The sequence below is a fragment of the Spermophilus citellus genome (genome assembly GCF_964194105.1).
Source record: "Spermophilus citellus genome assembly, chromosome: 4".
Classification (NCBI taxonomy): domain Eukaryota; kingdom Metazoa; phylum Chordata; class Mammalia; order Rodentia; family Sciuridae; genus Spermophilus; species Spermophilus citellus.
In genome coordinates, this window is record NC_138185.1 from 67,188,317 (window position 1) to 67,208,007 (window position 19,691).

A 19,691-nucleotide genomic window follows, 5' to 3' on the forward strand; every position below is an offset into this window, starting at 1 on the left:
CTGAAAATTGACCTTATTTTGAGTAACATGGTGTCCATCCCAGGGTCCTTCCCATCTCATGAAGTCTCACTGACACCACTGAGATCTTAGGTATTCTGTGAGCTAGTTCGTTTTTGTTTGTGCTCCACCCATTGGCATTTAGCTCTCTGACACTGTAATGTCCTCTTCCCTCCCCTTAGAAGTTTCCCATTTACTCTCATCACAAGTGTTCTTCTGCCCCACCACCATTCCCTTTAAACCTTCTTCTTTGGGTCATGTAGTTCCCGGGTAGATGGGTAGACGTGACCCATCTAGCCCAGGAGCTGCCTATCTCAGGTTAAAGCCAGAGTTCACACCCATTCTCAATACCACTTGCTGGCCAGCTCTCTACTCACCACATCCTCCTGTCTGCAGAATTCTAACCTCTGTTAACAGGAGCAGGAAAACCACCAAGGTCTCCAAGGTGGCCTCTGTTCTGTCTCTCACGAAACTATCTAGATACCTCAGCATGGAAGCAATCTCGGTGAATTCTGTAGTTCAATGAATTCTCTAGTTCGACCTCCTGATTTGGCACATAGGAAACCGAGCCTTGGAAGGTTGAAGCTGCTCATGAAGAGCCTGGTGAATTTCTCAAGGTGTCCTATGGGCCATGTTTCAAGTCCTCCCTCTACCATTTGAGCCCAGACATCTTCTTAGACCTTTATCCCTTCACCAGACCCAAAAAGCCTTTGTCCTGCCTCCATTCACTGCAAAAACAAAGTGGATAAATCAGAATTTGAATCTGTGGGAGCTGCATGTGTGAGGCTCTTGATAGGCAGTGTATCCAGAAAATCCACTTGTCTCTTTTTCTGTCCCTGGAAATGGTGACTGTGACCACTGTAGTCTAACCAGTTAAAACTCACTTTTGACTCTTCTCTGTATCTCTTTGATCTTTAACACTCCTCAGCAGGGCAATTAATTTTCAGTAGTTTGGAATACCTTTCTTTTTAGTATTGGACTGTGTGTTTTTTATAACACACCAATTTTGATTATGTTTTATTAAACTTATATAAAATCAAGTTTCAATTCCTTAATTATATACCCAAAGGTTGTAAAAGACAGCTCCTAAACAGACTGAGTGCAAACCAAAGATCCTAGAAATCAATGTTAGCCAAAATAAACCAAGTGAGACACTGATCTCAACATCCTTGTCTGGTCCCTCCTTGGGCCCAGGCACCTGTGAATCACCAGAGACTTTCATTGAGATATTTATTATTCCAGCGAAAATCTTCTTGCAGTCCCAGAGCATCTTTTTATATCTTAACAGTTTTATGGCAGCCCCCTCCTCCCTTCCCTGCCTGTGCAGCCCCTCTCTTAAGGGGAGGTACTCACATTAGCAAGAATGTTCCTTCAGTTAGAAGGTCAGCAAAGTGAGAAATGGATGATGCAAGACAAAGCTGGGACTCTTAAGGGGAAGGGGCAGCTTGGGTATAAGTTCAGAGAAGAGGAGCACATGGCTCACTGGTTGGGTGACCCCCTTTCTCAGACCCTGAGGTAGGTGTCTACAGTGCTGCCTCAGTAGTGATCTGGCCTGTCCTTTCTGTTTCTGCAGAGTGGGGGGAGGTTCCCATACATTCACATAGTGACCTTCTGACCTTGGAAGGTGGTATTAAGTCTCCACTTTGACTTTTGACCCTTGTGTTTTAGAAGAATATTATAGGCCATTAAATTCACAAACCATTTCACTTTTAATTCCCCACTTTTTTTTTCCAAGATATTATGGGAAATGCTTGTCATTCCAAAATTGAAGTTGGCTGCTTTAGGGAAATTACTTTTATAAACTCTCTGGATTTAAAAAAACAAAACAATTGTGAACCATTCAGTCTCTATTGCCATCTAGAAGATGAATCCTGTGGATTCTACATGGGCAGAGTGTCACCCAGAGGAATTGACAGGGTGGAATCAGGCCTAGAGACTCAGAAATCTGCAAAATGAAACTTTCTTTTTAATTGATGTGGACCAAAAGTGGCCTGCTTGGATTCATACCCAGGAGGAGAGCATTGAGTGGGGAGGACCAAGTTCCCATGGTGGAAACGAGCCCTTTGGGTTTGTTCATCTGTCACGTGGGCATGGACATCAGGCTAAGGGGACCTGTAAACAAGGCCAGCAGTGTTCCCATGCCTCCCTCATAGGGTGATGGCCAAGCTCGGGCTCTGGAAACAAGGACACTATTTCTAGCCTAGTACCACAATTACGTGGGTCAAAGATGACCCTCAACTGGTAGGCTAACCGTGTATAGCCCTAACAGCAGAACGACTTCCCAGCCAGCTCCCCTGTGCCTAGGGGGTGTCACTGGCCTCCCTGCCTTCACTTCTGTCTCCTCACCACTCTGATATTCTAAGGCTAATCAAAAAAAAAAAAAAAAAAAAAAGGTTTGCTTGGATAAGGTCAGATTTTATGATTTTCTTTTGCCTTTCAAACAGCAACAAGAGAAATTGTTTTTAGGTTTTTCTCTGCACCAAACTTCACATCCACCCTCACCTTAGAGGCTCCCAATATTAACCCATTAAATCCCAAGTTTTCAATTCTGCAAATATTGCAATTAAATTGACACAGGTGCATTAAAATTGGTTGGAAATCATAATGTAGAGTTTATATATTATTATATTTTGTATTATTTTTATTATAATATTATGGTTTTATTATTACATAATTGTATATTATATTTGAGTTTTTATGGAAATTTCACATCTGGGATGATAGAACAAAATGGGTTAAGCCAGATAATTTTGCCTGCAGGGTAGGAAGTCAAATGGAGAAAGTATTCAAATGGCCATCAAAGCAGACTATGGAAAGTTCTATGACTAAGGGAAGGCTGGCTGGACAAGTGTCAGGAGCATAGTTCACAAATAATAGGGTCTCTCTGGCCCTAGTTGGTCCTGCTGAGATCAGCTTCAAGGGCACATGGTGGTTCCTCCACTGGTCTCTCTACAGAAGTTTGAGCAATGCACATCAAAGCCTCTGTCCCAGCATCTGAACAACCAGAGCTCTCCATGATAGTATCTCACTGCAGCAGCACGAGCCCCCAGTTGGCCTGCACCCACCCCAGCCTCCCCACCACATCCCTCTCACTCTCCATGGTTCTTTCAGGGCCCAGGAAACCTTCATGCAGTGGGACCAGTGCCGGCGCTTCTACAACTTCCTCATGGCTGACAACATGAAGAAGATCATTCTCTCACACAGGTATGGCCCTTTCCATTCTCTCAGGAGACACATGGCTGCTTTCTGAGCTGTTTTGGGAATCACTAAAAGCCAGAATTCTGTTTGTCCAGAATAACAAAACAAAAAAACAACAGGGTGGTGGCCCTTGGGGTTCTGCCCAAGCAGCTGTGACAGGAGGCTCAGGTTGAAGTGTCAGCTCCTGCGTGCTCGAGGCTGGAGCTGCTCCACATTCATCGTGCTCATCCTGCCTTCCCAGGTTAACCCATCAAGCACTTAGAGCAGTGCCTGGAGAACAGGAGCCTGCGACGAATATTAGCAATAATTATGTCATTATCATTACTACTTTTGCTACCATCTCTTCTTCCTCCCTGATGACTGCCTTTCCCAGCATCTCTGCTTGCAGACCCAGCCCATCCTTTAAGGCCCATCTCAGGTCTCATCCTCTGCCAGGTTGCTTTTCTACAGCTTCCCCTGTGTGAATCCTGGGTCTTAAACTACATGGGAAGACTTGGAGGGCTTGGGCTTGTTTGGATTTTTCCCAGAGCCTGGCACATAATGAGCACTCAAAAATTACACTTTGGAGGGATTTTTGTCACTATACTAGGAAAAGCAATCAAGCTAAGTGATCGATTTTGTAATCTCTGGGTTTTTTGTTTGAGAAGTAGTCTCACTGTGTTGCCCAAGCTGGCCCTGAACTCCTAGGCTCAAGTGATCTTCCTGCCTCAGCCTTCTGAGTAGCAGGGACTATAGGTGTCCACCATCATGCCCAGCTCTTAGTCTCTTTTTTTCAATGGTTAAAAGGAGATGTTGTTGAGCAAGGTCCTAAGCAACTTAGCAAGGCCCTGTTTCAACATTTTTAAAAAAGGGGAGAAGGGGGTTGTTGGTGATGTAGCTCAGTGGTTAAATACCCCTGGGTTCAATCCCTGGTACCTAAATAAATAAATAAATGGAGATGTTGTGCTGCCCATTCCAGCCTGACCCCAGGTGGCGCTTCCTGTGAATGGTTCACCTGATGCCTGAGCAAGGCTGAGGCTTATAGCCCTTCAGGCTGCCAAGCTGCCAGGCATATCCTTAGGTCCTCATGTTGGGTGGATACAGAACAGAGGGACATTTATGTCCCTGTACTATAATAATCAACTATTTGCATTCAGTTCATGTAGTTTGAGCATCAGCCATGTACTGAGATGGGTGTGACTCAACTGAGTGGGTGCTCCGGAGATTTGCCAGAGTCATTATTCCAGAAGGGGCAGAGTCAGGGCACCAAGGCCACATCCAGATCCTCTGCCCTCTACACTTCAAGCGAGACTCCTTCCAAACAAGATCTGTTTTGCTAAAGAATTTGGTCTTGCTACTAAAATGGTCTGTAGGGGCTGGGATGTGGCTCGCCTGGCATGCGTGCGGCCCAGGTTCGATCCTTAGCACCACATACAAAGATGTTGTGTCTGCCGAAAACTAAAAAATAAATATTAAAAAAAAATTAAATAAATAAATAAATAAGTGGTCTGTAAAGTTCATTATGTGATTCTTAACAAATTGTAAAAATGTGCATAAGTATATTTATCTTTTAAACTTTTTCTATAAAAAGCCAGATACTGTGCTGGCATTATGGCTCAGCGATAGAGCACTTGCCTAGCATGTGTGAGGCCCTGGGTTCAATTCTCAGCACTGCATATAAACAAATGAATAAAATGAAGGTCCATCAACAACTAAACATTATTTTTTAAAAAATCCAGATACTCTAAAATTTTAAAACACTTTAACTTGTGAACCCTGTCCCATAGATATATAAGATAATCTTCCTAATTATCTTTTTTTAAATATTTATTTATTTGTAGATGAACACACAGTATCTTTTTTAATTTTTACATGGTGCTGAAGATCAACCCAGTGCCTCACACATGTGAGGCAAGCACTTTACCACTGAGCTACAGCCCCAGCCCCTTCCTAATTATCTTTCGAAAAAAAATAAGTGCTAGAGTAATGTATCTGTCTTCTTTTGGAAAGGTTGTGAAAATATACAGAACACTGAGTTTCTGTAATGACACTTTCCTACTATAGAACCAAACCTCAAAGCAAACTCACTCCTCCCTCAGCTGTGTGACTGAGAGTTCTTGCTGGGAAGAGCAGGCTACCATGTACATTTTGACCCCTTTGTTGTGTTGCTCTCAAGATGGATCTGCTTCTCCCTAGAAATAACCACTGTACTGAATACAGTTGGCTCTGTATCTACATGAGCTCTTCATCCCCTGTTTCAACCAACAGTGGATAAAAATATTAGACCTACAAAGGTTGTATCTGTCCTGAACATGTACAGACTTTTCTTATCATTGTTTCCTAAACAATACAACAACTTTTACGTAGCATCTGTGTTAATTACTATAAGTAACCTATAGATGATTTAAAGTATTCATGAGGATGGCATAGGTCATGTGCAAATCCTAAAGCAAGGCATGTTTGTGGGTGCATCCGTAATCTCAGCTCTCAGGATGCTGAGGCAGGAGAAGCACTTAAGCCCAGGAGTTCAAAGCCAGGCTAGGCAACGCAGTGAGACCCCAACCCAAAATAAAACACAAACACACACACACTAAATAAATCCTACACCATTTTATGGAAGGGACTAGAGCATCCATGGATTTTGTTATCTGCATCCATGGATTTTGTTATCTGGGGTGGGGAGGTGTCCTAGAACCAGTCGCACATGGATACCAAGGAATGATCTTATACAGCTTTTTAGCTAAGTCTTTGGGTGATGTTGATTTACCCAAATGCTGAATAGGTTATCGTTGTCTTCCTTGTTAAGCAACATAAATGGCTCATAAAGGACAAGGGGCCCTGCCAAAGGAGTCATTGTCAATACCAATGTAAGGGTGAGTGGTGAGTCACTACCCACCACTCACCACAGGACTCATCCTGATACCTCCTCTGTGCTGAGGTCCTGTAATATTCAGCTAGTTTCAAACACACAATCTTTAGTTTTTCTAGTGCCCCCAAGAGGACAGTAAGGTCTTTGTGTTCATCTTTCTGAACGTTCTTCAAAAATCACCACTCAGGTTCATCCTCTAGGACATTCTAAAGGCTGAAAGGATGTTTCTAACTTACCACATGGACTCTGGTTCATGTGGTCACAACTCTCCAGACTTGCCTCTGGACATGGAAGCAGGCTCTGTTGGTTTCTCTCTGCATGTGATTTTTTTAAATTTGATTGGTGTATTATAATTATACATAATAGTGGGATTCATTATTACATGTTCATACATGCATTCAATAGAATGATATCATTTGATCAATTTCTCCTTGCTTTTGTGTCTTCCCCCAAGGCAAGCTCTTTTTGGAGACCATGTGAAGAAACCCCAGAGCCTGGAGGACACGGACTTGAGCCGGCTCTACACAGCTACATCCTTGATGCAGATTGATGACAACGTGATGAGGTAGGTCCATGAAGCTGGAGAGGAATGCTCGGGGGTGGGCCGCCAGGTGGGAAGCTGCAGGCCACCTCTGCCCAGCACAGCTCTTTGCTTTTCCCACTTTAGTGGTAAGGGAATAAGCAGCCAGTGTTTAAAAACAGATTTAACAGAAAAATTCTAATTTCTTGAGAAATAGGTAGAGGGTCTGACAACTCGTCCTACATGGCACAGTTGACATGAGTCAAGGGGCTGGGTGTGCACACCCTAGTCACCCTCAGTCCTTCCCCTGGCTGTTCTGCCTCAGGACCAGGACAAGATCAGATGTCACATAAACCTGCCTTCTCAGTGGAAGGAAAGGAAGTGACGTTACCATCAAAAATGAAAAAAAAAACAAAGACCAAGAAAGCTGTGTGTGTCAAGCAAAATGGACAGAGCCTCTTACGTTGGGGCCTGGAGACGTCTCTGTGTAAGATGCAAACCCTGCCTACTTCACTTGTTTTCTCTCCACCTGCCTGGCCCCTCCTGGCGCCTGTAATACGACCCTCACAGTGTCTTCTTTCCTGCTGCCAGTAGTGTCTGACTGAAGTTGGCCTTAGCTGGAAAAGGTGTGGATCTCTGACCACAAAAGATCATCCTTTTTAAATAATCATTTGATACCTTTGATGTGACCTAAAGCAAACAGGTATTTATCCAATAGATAGGGAGAGAAAGGCCTGAGGACATGAAAACTCTACTTTTCTTCTTCTCAAGATTTTAGTAGCCTTCTTACACCAAGTAGCCTTGAAATGTGCTTGTTAATAGTTTCTCAAGGGAAATAGACACTAGGAAATTATTGGTATGTTCAAAAAGAGTAGAAGGAACCATACTCCCCCACACTTAAGATGGGGCATGTGACTTACTGTGGTGTCTAATAAGAAAAAAAAATAATTTTAATTTCTCAATTCATCTTCTCAATTTTTAAGCCCAAAAGAGAATGTTCTCAACTCTTTGTAAATTTCTTCCTTCATAATCATGTTGGGTAGTAGCGGATTCGTATCAGTTTTGGCAACCTCCTCACAGATCTCTCACCAGTCATACTGGAGGAATAGGATGAGAAGGGACAGATTTCACAGGGACAGAGGTACTGGAGATGATGTCTACACAGCAAGAGTCCCTGATGGTCCAGCCTGAGCTTTCTTGGCAAAGATGTCAAAAACAGCTGGGGGTAGAAGTGCCCCAGGTTCAATCCTAGTTCAAAAAAAAAAAAAAAAAACTACAAGACTTTCAGGCTGGTGCACTGAACGTTTTATTAAGTGTCAATTTGTCTCTGATTACTGCTCCACATTTTATTCCCATTTAAGTGACCAATAAGAACTCTTTTGAAAAGAAAGTTGTAGCCTTTGAATTAAGTTTCTTTGTCTATGGTGATTTATGGTTTCATTGATGTTTCAAATGATGTAACATCCACTAATAATTATAGATGACACTGAGTTGTTCCTCTCAGCCAGTTACCAGGCTAGTAGCACTTAAGTGTAATAACTATTGCGGCACCATCAAGAAGTTCCTGTTTTCAGACCTATTTTACACAGGATGAACCATTCTCTTGAAGTCACGCAGCCAGTAAGTAGCAGAGCCAGGATTTGAACTCAGATGCCAAAGCCAGCATTCTTGACCCTAAACACTGCTACCTGTTCTGCTGATAGGACAAGTTAATATAGAAACTAGAGTGGTAATAAAATCAACTCAGCATTTAGACCAGACTTGGCTGCCTGTGCATATTCTACCAATGCAGTGAGTTAGCGTGAGAATTAGATAATAATCAGCTCAATATTTCCATCTTATGACAAATGTTGTTTTGTCCTTTTTCCTTTTCTTTTTTTTTTTTTCTTTCTTTTTTGTTATGTTCCAGGAAGTTCCATGGCTATAACTCCCTGAAAGAGTATTATGAGGAAGAAAGCTGCATGAGGTACCTGCACAGGGTGAGTAGACAACACTGGCTCAGAATTCGTGTCACTCCACCCAGCTCCATCCATGGTACAAAAATATACCTCCTAAATTTCCTAGTGGAAGCTCAGCCAGACTCTAGCTGGATCTGTTCTAGTTTTTGACTCTTTTTTTTTTTTTAATTAAACCAAAGTGTGTCCCTCTGTGACCACCATACACTAATCCCAGAACCACCCCTTAGACCAGGCTGCTCCCAAATCTATATGAAAGCCTTTAATATTGCTGCAACACCCCATTTTTTTCTTAGACTCCCTTTGGTAGTGTAATCCTACCCAGTTTCTACCATTATTCTTTATGGGAGCTCCAGGTTTCTTATCATCCTGAACCCTTCTTTTTGGCTATTGTGTATTTTGTTAGTGTGGTGCCTAGAATGGAATTCCAAATTCCTGCCATGATCCAGTGAGTATAGAGTCAAATGGATGTATTTATCCAAATAATGAAGAGCATGTCTGTTGATCAAGTAGACTGGTTTGCATCAATGCATTTTTTTTAGCAGCTACAATAAGTGTGTGTATTAAATTTGTGGCTAATCAAAATTCCCACATATTTTTTGACCTAGCCCATCACCAAGCCAGTCTCTCTTATTCTCTTGGCACAACTGCCTTTTTTATACAATCACAGAACTTCTCATTTATCTCTGTCAGGGTCCACCTGCTGGTTTGGCTCACCATTTCCCCAGCTATAGCAGATAATTGTGTATCAAAGTTCTGCTCTTTTAGTAGCCTTCCCAGCTACTTTAGCATCATCACCCCAGCTTTGGGCATATTTATTTAAGCCATTATATAAATGTTGAGCTGTGTATAGCCAATATCAGAAAGTTCCAGGAGAGCACAGCCATTCACTAGGCATGGCTGTTCAGGAAAATCTGAGTGCCACGTCAACACCATTTCCACTCAAATGCAAAAGGAGACCATTGGCTGTTTTGCTAAAGTGGATAGTGAATGCAATCCTGCCAAGATCCCCAGCTATTCACCAGTCTACTCATAATTTCAACCTTCAGATTATTCTGGAAAGTCTTTTTTGTCTGGAATGGAGTGCACTTCATTTTCCTTTCCCACAGTATAAACCAAATGAGTAGGCACATAACTCTTGGCAAAGTCATTTTTCTAAAATGTGTGACTAATTTGAAACACTATGAAGACCAATCAGAATTATTTTGACAGTGAATGCCACTCGGCACTCCCCTCTCTTCGGTACCTGAGAACACTGGGAACTTTGCCCCTGCACATACCTGCTGCCAGGTGATGATCACAGTGGCACCTGTAACTCAGCCTGCTGCCAGTGAATACCAGGCATCCTTATCCCATCTGTTTAGCAAGCCAATCTGTGACCCTCTTCCTTTTGCTTCAAAGACATGTCTGGTAGTGATTCTGAACCTTAAATCAATGGGATCTGGAAAAGGGAAATTGATCATTTCATTCAACTCTTTGTTGTTGTAGATTTATGTGCCTCTCATGCTGGTTAATGCAGCTGATGATCCCTTGGTGCATGAAAGCCTTCTAACCATTCCAAAGGCCCTTTCAGGTAAGTGTTTCTTCTTCTGCTCCCCCAACCACTCAGCAAATTCACTATTCCTTTAGCTCTGGGAACCAACCTCTTCAGGGAAGGACAGTTCATGCCTATCCTCCAAGTTCTGGAGTTGTGAAGGGCCTAGGCAGAGTATCATCGTTCAGGAGCCAGAACCATCCTTGATGTCCATCACCAAGACAGTTTGGGGGGAGATTCACCTGGTGTTCTGCAGAATTATTGTCTCAGAGTTATGGTTTCATTAAGTAGGAGAGTTTGACTTAAGAGATATGTACATGTAAAATTTGACCTGAAAAGCAAAACAAAAAAAAAAAAAGCCAGTTCTATTACCTCTGGTGACAGCCTCTCCATCTGCTTTAGGGATAAAAATATAAGCAACTGAAATGGCAAAGAATGTTGCTCATGGAAATGTTACTGTGCCTCATGTGAGCACAGTCTCATTTCGTGCTGAATAAGAAGCTAAAAGGGAAAATAGAGTGCTGGCCTAGCATGCCCAAAGCCCTGGGTTCCATCCTCAGTGGGGTAGGAGAAAGAGAAAGCACAGAGAGCTTAGAAGGAGGATTTGATAGGAAATTGCACAGCTATTTTTCAGTGTAATTTCAGATCCTTAGGACATCATCTCCACACTCCTCACTGATGACCACTTGGTGCATGAAAGGGACATTGAAACCATTATATGAATCTTGCAAATATCATATAATAACCAGAAGGAAGAGCTATACCTCTGGTTCTCCCATGACCCTCAGGAGAGTAAATCGTAGAGCAGACAAAGGAACCACTGCCAGGGCCCTATTACACTGCCCAGGTCGGAGGCTGTGTGTAGGACAAGTGTCACATTGATAAGGAGCTGTCTCCCGTCAACCCCCATCCAACCACAGACTCACTGCACAAGTGCAACCCACTCAGCCACGTGCATGGCAGTGAGAGAAAGCAACAGCACTTGTCCCCTTCTGGAGCTCTAAGTGATGTTCACAGCGCTAGTGCTGTCACATAGAAACTTACAAAACAGCAACTGAAGAGCAAGAATTAAATGGGTAAGACTAGAAAACAGCCCTGGAAAGCCAGCCAGGGGGCCCTTCAGTCATTCCCCTGGGAAGACAGGTGCTTCCTGTTAAACTTGGCTGCCCCTGTCTGCCCCATGTACACACATTTTCGGTAGTGGCCTTTACTAGCCTGTGTGGGATCAACCTAAATATGGAATCAGAAAGTCAAGCTCTAGGTCATTAACCCAGAATGGCTGTCTAGCATGTGGCATTGGCAGCTCAGGCTTTAACACAACTTGCAGCTTTAAGTCTTAGTCTCAAAGATAAATGAGTGGGATGAAAAATGATCGACTCTGTTGAATTCTCCTTGTTCTCAAGGAAATAACACTCTGAGTGTTATGAACCTCTCCTTAGGGTCCGCCCACCCTCAGATTATTAAATCAGAACTGCATTTTAACAAGATACCCCAGGTGGATCCAGATGCACAAAATTGGGAAGCATAACCGAACACCTGGAGCGCTTTAGCAATACCCGTGCCTGGGTTCCCCTCCCTTGCTCATTCTTCTCCTCCCACCCCTGAGTCTCTGATTTAATTAGTCTGGGTGCAGCCTAGACTTAGGGAGCTTGAAAAGCTTCCCAGGTGATTCTAATATGCAGCCAAGTTTGAGAACCACTTAAAAGAGTTCCAAGGATTTCTAAAGCCAGTGCCTGTTCTTCCCAAAGGCATGCCGGTCCCAAAGCTAGCTAGGTTCCACTGTCTTGGCTGGCCAACTTTGGTGAACAAGGCAGTGAGAGCAGAGGTTAGATGCCCACTTAGATGATTCTTCCCTGTTAGCAAAGCCCAGGCCATCCCAGCCAGCTCACTCCCCTTCACATCTCCTGCCTGAAGCTAACTAGAGTGCGGTAACTCTCTGCCTTTCCCCTGCAGAGAAACGGGAGAATGTCATGTTTGTGCTGCCTCTGCATGGGGGCCACCTGGGCTTCTTTGAGGGCTCTGTGCTGTTTCCCGAACCCCTGACGTGGATGGATAAGCTGGTGGTGGAGTATTCGAATGCCATCTGCCAGTGGGAACGAAACAAGTCGCAGTGCTCCGACACGGAGCAGATGGAGGCCGAGCTGGAGTGAGGCCTCTGGACTCTGGCGCGCTCCAGCGACCCTCCTCTGGAACCCGCGTCCCCTTGCCCGCTGTTTCAGGTCTCCCATCTCCCTCATCGACCTGGACCTGACCTCCGATCATCAGCGGGGCCCCATCATGCACAGGTGTCTCGAGTAGGAGGCTCTCCCTGGGAGCTCCAGGCTATTTTTGTGCTTAGTTACTGGTTTTCTCCATTGCGTTGTTAGCCATGGTGACAAATGACAGGGTTCTCACCCTTCTGTCTGGTTTTTTCAGCTTCTGATTGCTTTTAAGCCAATTACATCTAGTTTCCCTATTAAAAATGTGTCTGAACAGCCATTCTGCTTTGCCAATCAAAAGGCTTTTCCCTGAGAACAGTGAAGGATATATGTCGTTTCGTGGTGGTTGTATGTGTCCTATGTAGACCCTGACAAAAGCTCACCATTCTGGGCCAATGCTGAAGATGTGACTCGGCCCAGGAACCTGGGAGCCTGCAATTCCCAGGCCAGAGTGCAGCCTCTTAAATGGCAAAGGAAATTCCACTTGAGTCACAAGCCAAGTTTCCTCCCTCACCATCCACTAGAACAGTCCCCTCATACCTTGTTGCCACTGCTGAGGGTTGCTTGAGACACTTGTTAAAAATTCAGCCTCCCAGGTCCCTCCCCTTAGAAAGGCTGACTCATTGGGTCTGGGAAGGAGCCTGGAGATTTTAATTTTTGACAAGTGCCCCAAGGGATTCTCATCGCGAGGCAAATTTGGGACACATTGTTCTATAGCGCCTTTAAATTAGAAGCATCTTGGTGGCTCATTTTATTGAAATTCATCGTCATTGATGTCTCTTTGCTCCCAGGGGCCTCCAGAGCAGCAAGGCCTGTTGCATAGCTGCCCTTGTGTAATCAGTGTAGTGTCCCCACAAAGGACCCTGAGTGGGAGTGGGCCTTTGGGCTGAGCCCTGGCTCTGATTCTCACCTGCTATATGACCCTGGATAAGTCTCTTTGGACTTGAGTCTCTTCGCCTATGAAATGAGGGACTTGGACCAGGTAGATTGCTGAGATGACCACCAGTCCTAAGTTCAATGACAAACTCAGTTTACTGAGCTTTGAGAGAACATCCCTCCAGGCGAGGCTGGGAGCTCTTCTCCTAGGCTAAGCATTTACCTTTCTTTTTCCCTATCCGCCACCCCCCACCCCACCCCACCCCCGCCACCCCCACATTTCATATAAAGAGATTTTGGGGGTCTTTTGAGCACTTAATTGTAATTTTAGTTTTTTTAACCCAGGTCCCTCTAACTCTGGCTTTTGATACTAAACAATTCAAAAGTTGGATCCGAGTTTGAAGAAGAAAGATATTTCCAACCAAAGAGGGTGTTGTTTTGAAACTGGATTTTTAAATGAATAGCCTCTATTTGTTGTTGGTTGGCTAGATCTTTCTGAAATGTCTTTTCAAGTGGAAATGTCACTATAGATTTCAAGTACTTCTTTTCTCCCATCCTGTGGTACTTGAAGATCTAAGAACCCTGTACTTTGAAAAATCAGCAGTTGCTATCTGGAATTAAATAGAACTATGAGTGAAATTGCCTGAATACTTTAAAAAAATATATTTTCTTTGCTGCATCTCCTTTGGCTCCAGGACAGACTGGAATAAGTGGTCTGTGTGGATGTTTAAGGAATAAAGGGAGCCACCTGGGCACCTGAATGCCAGCCCCTGTGGCCACAGTTTGGGCATTGGCCCAAGTGACTGTGACAATTACATCTGTAACCTGAAGTTGTTTTCTGACAATCACCAGATCATCCTAATAACATCAGAAACAGCCATTATCTCAAAAGACTGAGATTACTGTGGTCTTGACTTTGTCTTGGTATAATTTCTCACACTTGCTAAATCCTGTCATTACAACTTCCCCCCCAAGTTGACATTTCTTTAACGCATCTCCTCTTCATGTTCTTTTAGCACAAATTGGCACTTTATCATCTATGCCTCGATTTGGAAGCTAGTCTTTCTCCTCTGTTGCTTTTCTCTCCACCACCCACATCTGTAATCTGGGTTTAGGGCCATACTTTCGTTTCTCAGACTTTTTACTAAAATAGGTCCATCAAGCAATAACTTAATAGGATGGAATCGGCATTTGGAAGTGAGGGGCTCCTTTCACTTGTTTGAGGCCACATCCTTGACCTGCTGTGGAAGTAGTGGCCCAGGTACCCCTCCCTCCAGGAGAAGAACAGTCCTGAGGCCTCACACACAGGAAGGGGGGCGGGGGCTTGTCCCAGGAGCTGGCCTGTATGGCAGGCCTGGAAGCCTCCCACCCCAGGAGAGGCAGGCTGGGGCAGAGCCTTTGTTGCCACACAGCCGGAATTCCCCACCCCCAGGACTGGGGGGCCACGTCCCAGCTGAAATCTCTTTAGTGTGGAACTCTGAATAGCACTTACATTCCATTTTGGTTCACATGAAATCAACTGAAGCCCTTTATTCAAGCTTCAGGCTCTCAGGCATGGAAATGAGAATATGACTGTGGCTGTCTTACAGGAAAATTCTTGTTTGTCCCTGAATGAGAGCACAGAGGCACTGAATGTAGAGATGCAAACTTGCCTAATAAATGAGGGAGCAGCACTTTATATGTAGGTCATCTTTTCTCCTTTCTCTGGGCTTCCTCGCTTTTTTTCCCAAAGTCATTCCTTTCTGATGATAATGTGAATGCTCTTCTTGCTATGAAGGTCTTAGCTGGGCTGAAACAAGCCTGGATTTTCAGAAAGTGTTTGAATATTCTATTTTGAAATCAAATTAAGGATATAAATTGCATAGATCTAGACAATTCTGTGGCAGGAATAATATGTCAGAAACCAAGGGAAAGAAGCACCCCACTCTTCTCCAGTTGTGCTCCCTGCTCCCCCCACCCCCCAGATAATTTAAAGACGTTGCTCCCAGTCAAATTAGTATTGTCTGTCTTGAAAAAGTGCATTGGGTCTCTTTGATACATGTATGTTAAAAGGGAGTTCAAGGGGCTGGGGATGTGGCTCAAGCGGTAGCGCGCTCGCCTGGCATGCGTGCGGCCCGGGTTCGATCCTCAGCACCACATACAAACAAAGATGTTGTGTCCGCCGAGAACTAAAAAATAAAAAAAATATATTAAAAAAAAAAAAGGGAGTTCAACAGATTCGAAGAAAACCTTTTCTCTTTTTTGTGGTGAGTTTGCACCAATGATTCCAGACCAGAATGAAGATAGAGAGTTATTTGTTGTTACAATATTCTGTTAACTTCTCTGCAGCATTTTAGGTATAAGGGAACCTTAGGCCCCACTGTGAGAGTGGAAATACACTAAAAAGGAATGTTCCTTTCTTGACCTGGTATTAGGGAACCAGAGTCCAGGAGACATAGCTTCTCATCCCTAATGTCTCTGATTCACATTGGACAAGTGGGCAAGTCACTTCACATGCCTGAGCCTGTCACCTCATCTTAGGCCATCCTAAAATGACTTCATTTACATATCATTTGCCTGATCTTTGTTGAACACTTGCCTGAAGTTGGCCTTTTCAAGCCCTTGCAGGTAGAAACAAACAGCCATGTCATCGGCCAAAGCTTATTTGAGGGGACTTGAATGAGGGAGTTTGTGCATTCAGCTTTTCCTGGTTAGGCCCCTGGATAGCTTCTAAAGCCCTGTGTCTCACTGGCTTCTCTCCCAAGGGGAGTTGTCATCGCAGTATCCTTGCTATTCTAAGGGCAGTCTCATGACTATGGCAGGTGCTGGCCATCAGGATGAGGACAATAACTTCATCCTTCAGTGTGATCAGGCAGAGCATGGAAAATGCCCAGGGCAGAAGTCCTTCCTGCCCAGGCTTTCATTCTATCCCATAGTCTTCATTGAAGTGAACTTGTGGGCAGCTGAGCTTCTGACATCAAATGAGAATTCTCTTTGTAACTAGGTGACTTGAGATGGATTTTGCCAGCTCCAAGGAAATGATACGTGTGTTCTTGTTTGTGTTTGCCAAGCACACAGGTGTCCCAGATGTGAGAGGCTTTTCCTGTGGCCTTGACTTAAAGTAAAAACCATTGAAACACCACATCTAGTGTCCTGACACTCAATGAAGACATGAAGACATGAAGGACTCGTGTCTTCATCCTTTAGGAAGGCAGGAGAGTCATAAGTAAGCATTTTGCTGCAGCATTCTGTCACAGTATCATCTGGAATTATTTTCTTTGCCCAAAAGCCTTACCACACCTGTAGAAAATCCCCTGGTATTACAATATCATGGTGGAAGAATTAAAATTCTTCTGCTATGGAATTTTGAAACAAAACCAGAAAGTATCCTCAAGTGTCCTGCAGGCTCCTTATTATGTTCTGTCCCCACCTCCCACCCCTCAACAATAGACATGATCCAGATGGGCCAAAACCCCTCATCTCTGGCATATGTCTTTGGATTACTTGGATGCTCCAAAAAGTCATGAAAAGTGGCCTGCCTGTGGCATGTAGAGGCCAACCAATTGGGACAAATTTTCCTTCCTCCTGTTAGCAGAGGGAAGTACCCCATCCTTCATAAACTAGGATTGTTTTTGCCAAATTATATTTGAAGCTGGCTGGCAGAGAAAACTGGAAAGCCATCCATAGCAAAAGCTGTGCCTACATCACTGCTACTGCCGCATCTGGGTGCTGCAGCCAGCATCCTCCATCGTGGCTCTTGAATTCAGGCCATGGAGTCCAGCTCCCCATTCTCAGGCTCCCAGAATAGATGCTACCCTTTTGGAAGAGTCAGTCCACCATGTTTTCTGAACCTTTTTCCAGGCATATGCTGGTAGAGCTTTCATGGATCGCTAATAAATAAGCTGAAGTTAATTTCTCACTGGTGGAGTAAGTCAAACATTCTGAGTTTCACAAAGTTCTCAGCTTTTAACTAGAACTCCTATCAATTAGTAATGAAATCCATAACTACCTTCTCTCCCTTTTGGTCCCCATTAGCTAAGAAATCCACTATTGCCATAAGTTGGGGACAGACCACCTATAGCATCTGCAGAAATACCCCTAGTCTCAATGGGCATTCTCCTCCCAGACCACTCACATTCAGCAGCCAACAGTCGCCTAGAATAATTGCAACCCGCTTGGTCCCAGTGCCAACCACTTCTCTCCCAGGCTGGCCATGTAAGTGGACCAAGTCCCTGGGTATTAGGAGTTAGTTTTTTTTTTTTTTTTTTCATTCTGGCCACTTTAGTTTTCCTAAAGCACAAGTCCATGTAGAATCCTGTCACCTTTCCAACCAGTTCCAGATGGTCTGGGTCTCTCCCACTGCCTCAGGAAGACCTTCACTGTACCTGAGCTTCTGATTTCTGCCACTGCAGCTGCCTTAGTGGGGGTGGGGGAGGGGGGTGGGAGGGCGCCAGTTTGCATCTCTCTTTTTCTTGGTTAGACTCGGTTCAACCACATTCTTCTGTTGGCAGATCTGCTTCAGATTGATTTTTGAGAACCATCACTTTCACATTCCTGATTCTGGTTCATTTCGTTTTGTTTTGTTCTCTTTGGGTTTTCTGAAACTTTTAAATGCTGCCCTGAAAATATTGTATTTTTGAGTTTGTGTTCTGAAAGCCTCCACACTGCTGGATCTTTGGGGGGAAATAACAGGATCCTTCAGCACCGAGGTGTTTAAGATTCGCAACTAGCAATGCAATTTTTTCTAAATATGAGGATATTTACCTTTATTAAGAAATTATACTAAATGATGGTGTCCTTGATCATTTTGTGTTCTCATATTACTTTCGATTCTATATGATTCTGTGTGGTGGTGAACAAAGATCATTACAAACAAAACTGTAATTTTGTTATCTTTGATTCAACTGAATTTCTTTACTTAAAAAAATAAAGTCTAAAAAATGTGGCATGGCTGTGTGTGCTTTGTGTAGTGGTAAAACCAAGTAGGTTCTATATGTGCCTTCACCAAAGCATGGGCTTAATGGAAATGCACAAAACACCAGTTTTTCCTCACAACTGATGTCAACCCAACCTTGCACACAGATACCAAAAATACGACCAGCCCACGAGTCCTCACAAGCCCATCCTCTCCAGGCAAAAAAGCCAAGAACTGATAAAGTGAGGATGGCAACATTTTAACCAACTGCTAAAGTGAACCATGTAGATGGAATGCAGAGCAAGATGGAGGTAGTGTTTGCCATGCATGGTTTGGGTGATTTTCCAGTATCATTCTTAGATAACTAGCCAAATGTTACCTAAATCAAAGTGGTATTTGTTTGGCTGGTGGTGATGGTGATGTTTTCTTCTACTTTGGATCTTTCTGAACCCAAGCAAAGTGTCTCCCAGGGCCAGGCACAGCTCAGCCAAGAGAGCTATACCACCCACAAGAGCCTTGCACTCAGAGCCCTCCTCCCTCCTGGGCCATGCAAAGCCTTTGATGAGCTGGGTCAGGTGGAGAGTGTTGGCTTTGGAAGATGGGTATTAGCAAGATCAATATCAGATTACGGGGCTGGGGATGTGGCTCAAATGGTAGCGTGCTTGCCTAGCATGCATGAGGCACTGGGTTTGATTGTCATCACCACATAAAATAAAAGATATTGTGTCCACCTAAAACTAAGAAATAAATATTTAAAAAATATATCAGGCTACAAGATTCATCCTTCTTAACAAGCTTCTCCCCATTTCTAGTCTCCCCCCCCCCACCAAAATAACCAGACTACTTTGATCCAAGAAAAGAAACTTGGAAAGAATACTACCTATGAAAAGCACGACAAGGGCCAGGTACAGTGGCACACACGTGTAATCTCAGCAACTAGGGAGACTGAGGCAGGAGGATTGCAAGCTTAAAGACCAGCCTGGGCAACTTGGAAAGATTCTGTCTCAGAAAGCACCAGGGATGTAGCTTGATGTTAGAGTATTCCAAGGTTCAATCCCCAGTACAAAAAAGGAAAAAACACAGAAGAGATTTCAGCTCCTGGGTATTGAATAAGTAGGTGCTAACCGCTTGCCAGTGTGGTCCTTTGCTGTATCTCTGCTAAGCAAACTTTTAGCATTTGTTGCTGCCCCAATACAGCTAATATTTTTTTCAATTATACCTTTCATTAATAGGCTTTTCAGCTCTGGTTGTGTAGGGAGTTACTTTCCCATGGTAAAGACTGAACACCTAACTGGATGGCCCTCTGTATGACCATCTCCCCTCCTCATTTCTCTCTTAATTGTCCTTAGAGGGAATTACAGGAAGTTACCAGCCACTTACCTGAGTGGTTGAAAGACATTACAAGCAGTCTGGCCTTGAACTACTGAAAATCTCCCCAAAGGAGACAAATTAAATCCCTCTCTCCTATGGTTGTGTGCCACCCAGAACTTCCTTTTGACTAGTTGGAATTATATCAGTACCTCTACTGAACACTGGTTGGTTTCTTCTTAAAATTGTTTCCTCTTTTATCTGATGATGGTTGGGGACCCAGATCTGACATAAATGAAGTTCTTACTTCCTTATTCCTCTTTCCCTTTTCTACCTGCACCTCCCCCACCTCCAGAAATAAAT

The 19,691-nt window shown here is 43.8% G+C and overlaps 1 protein-coding gene across 1 annotated transcript in view; it reads left to right on the plus strand.

Annotated features, from left to right (window-relative positions):
* Positions 1–18,044, plus strand: part of ABHD2 (abhydrolase domain containing 2, acylglycerol lipase) — a 103,309-nt gene extending 85,265 nt beyond the window's left edge. The window contains exons 7-12 of the mRNA XM_081289868.1: positions 3,109–3,201; positions 6,498–6,608; positions 8,473–8,542; positions 10,007–10,091; positions 12,006–15,199; positions 15,351–18,044. Coding sequence (XP_081145994.1) covers positions 3,109–3,201; positions 6,498–6,608; positions 8,473–8,542; positions 10,007–10,091; positions 12,006–12,202 — 556 coding nt within the window. The 3' untranslated portion in view covers positions 12,203–15,199; positions 15,351–18,044. The remainder of the gene's footprint in view (positions 1–3,108; positions 3,202–6,497; positions 6,609–8,472; positions 8,543–10,006; positions 10,092–12,005; positions 15,200–15,350) is intronic.
* The last annotated feature ends 1,647 nt before the right edge of the window (positions 18,045–19,691 follow it).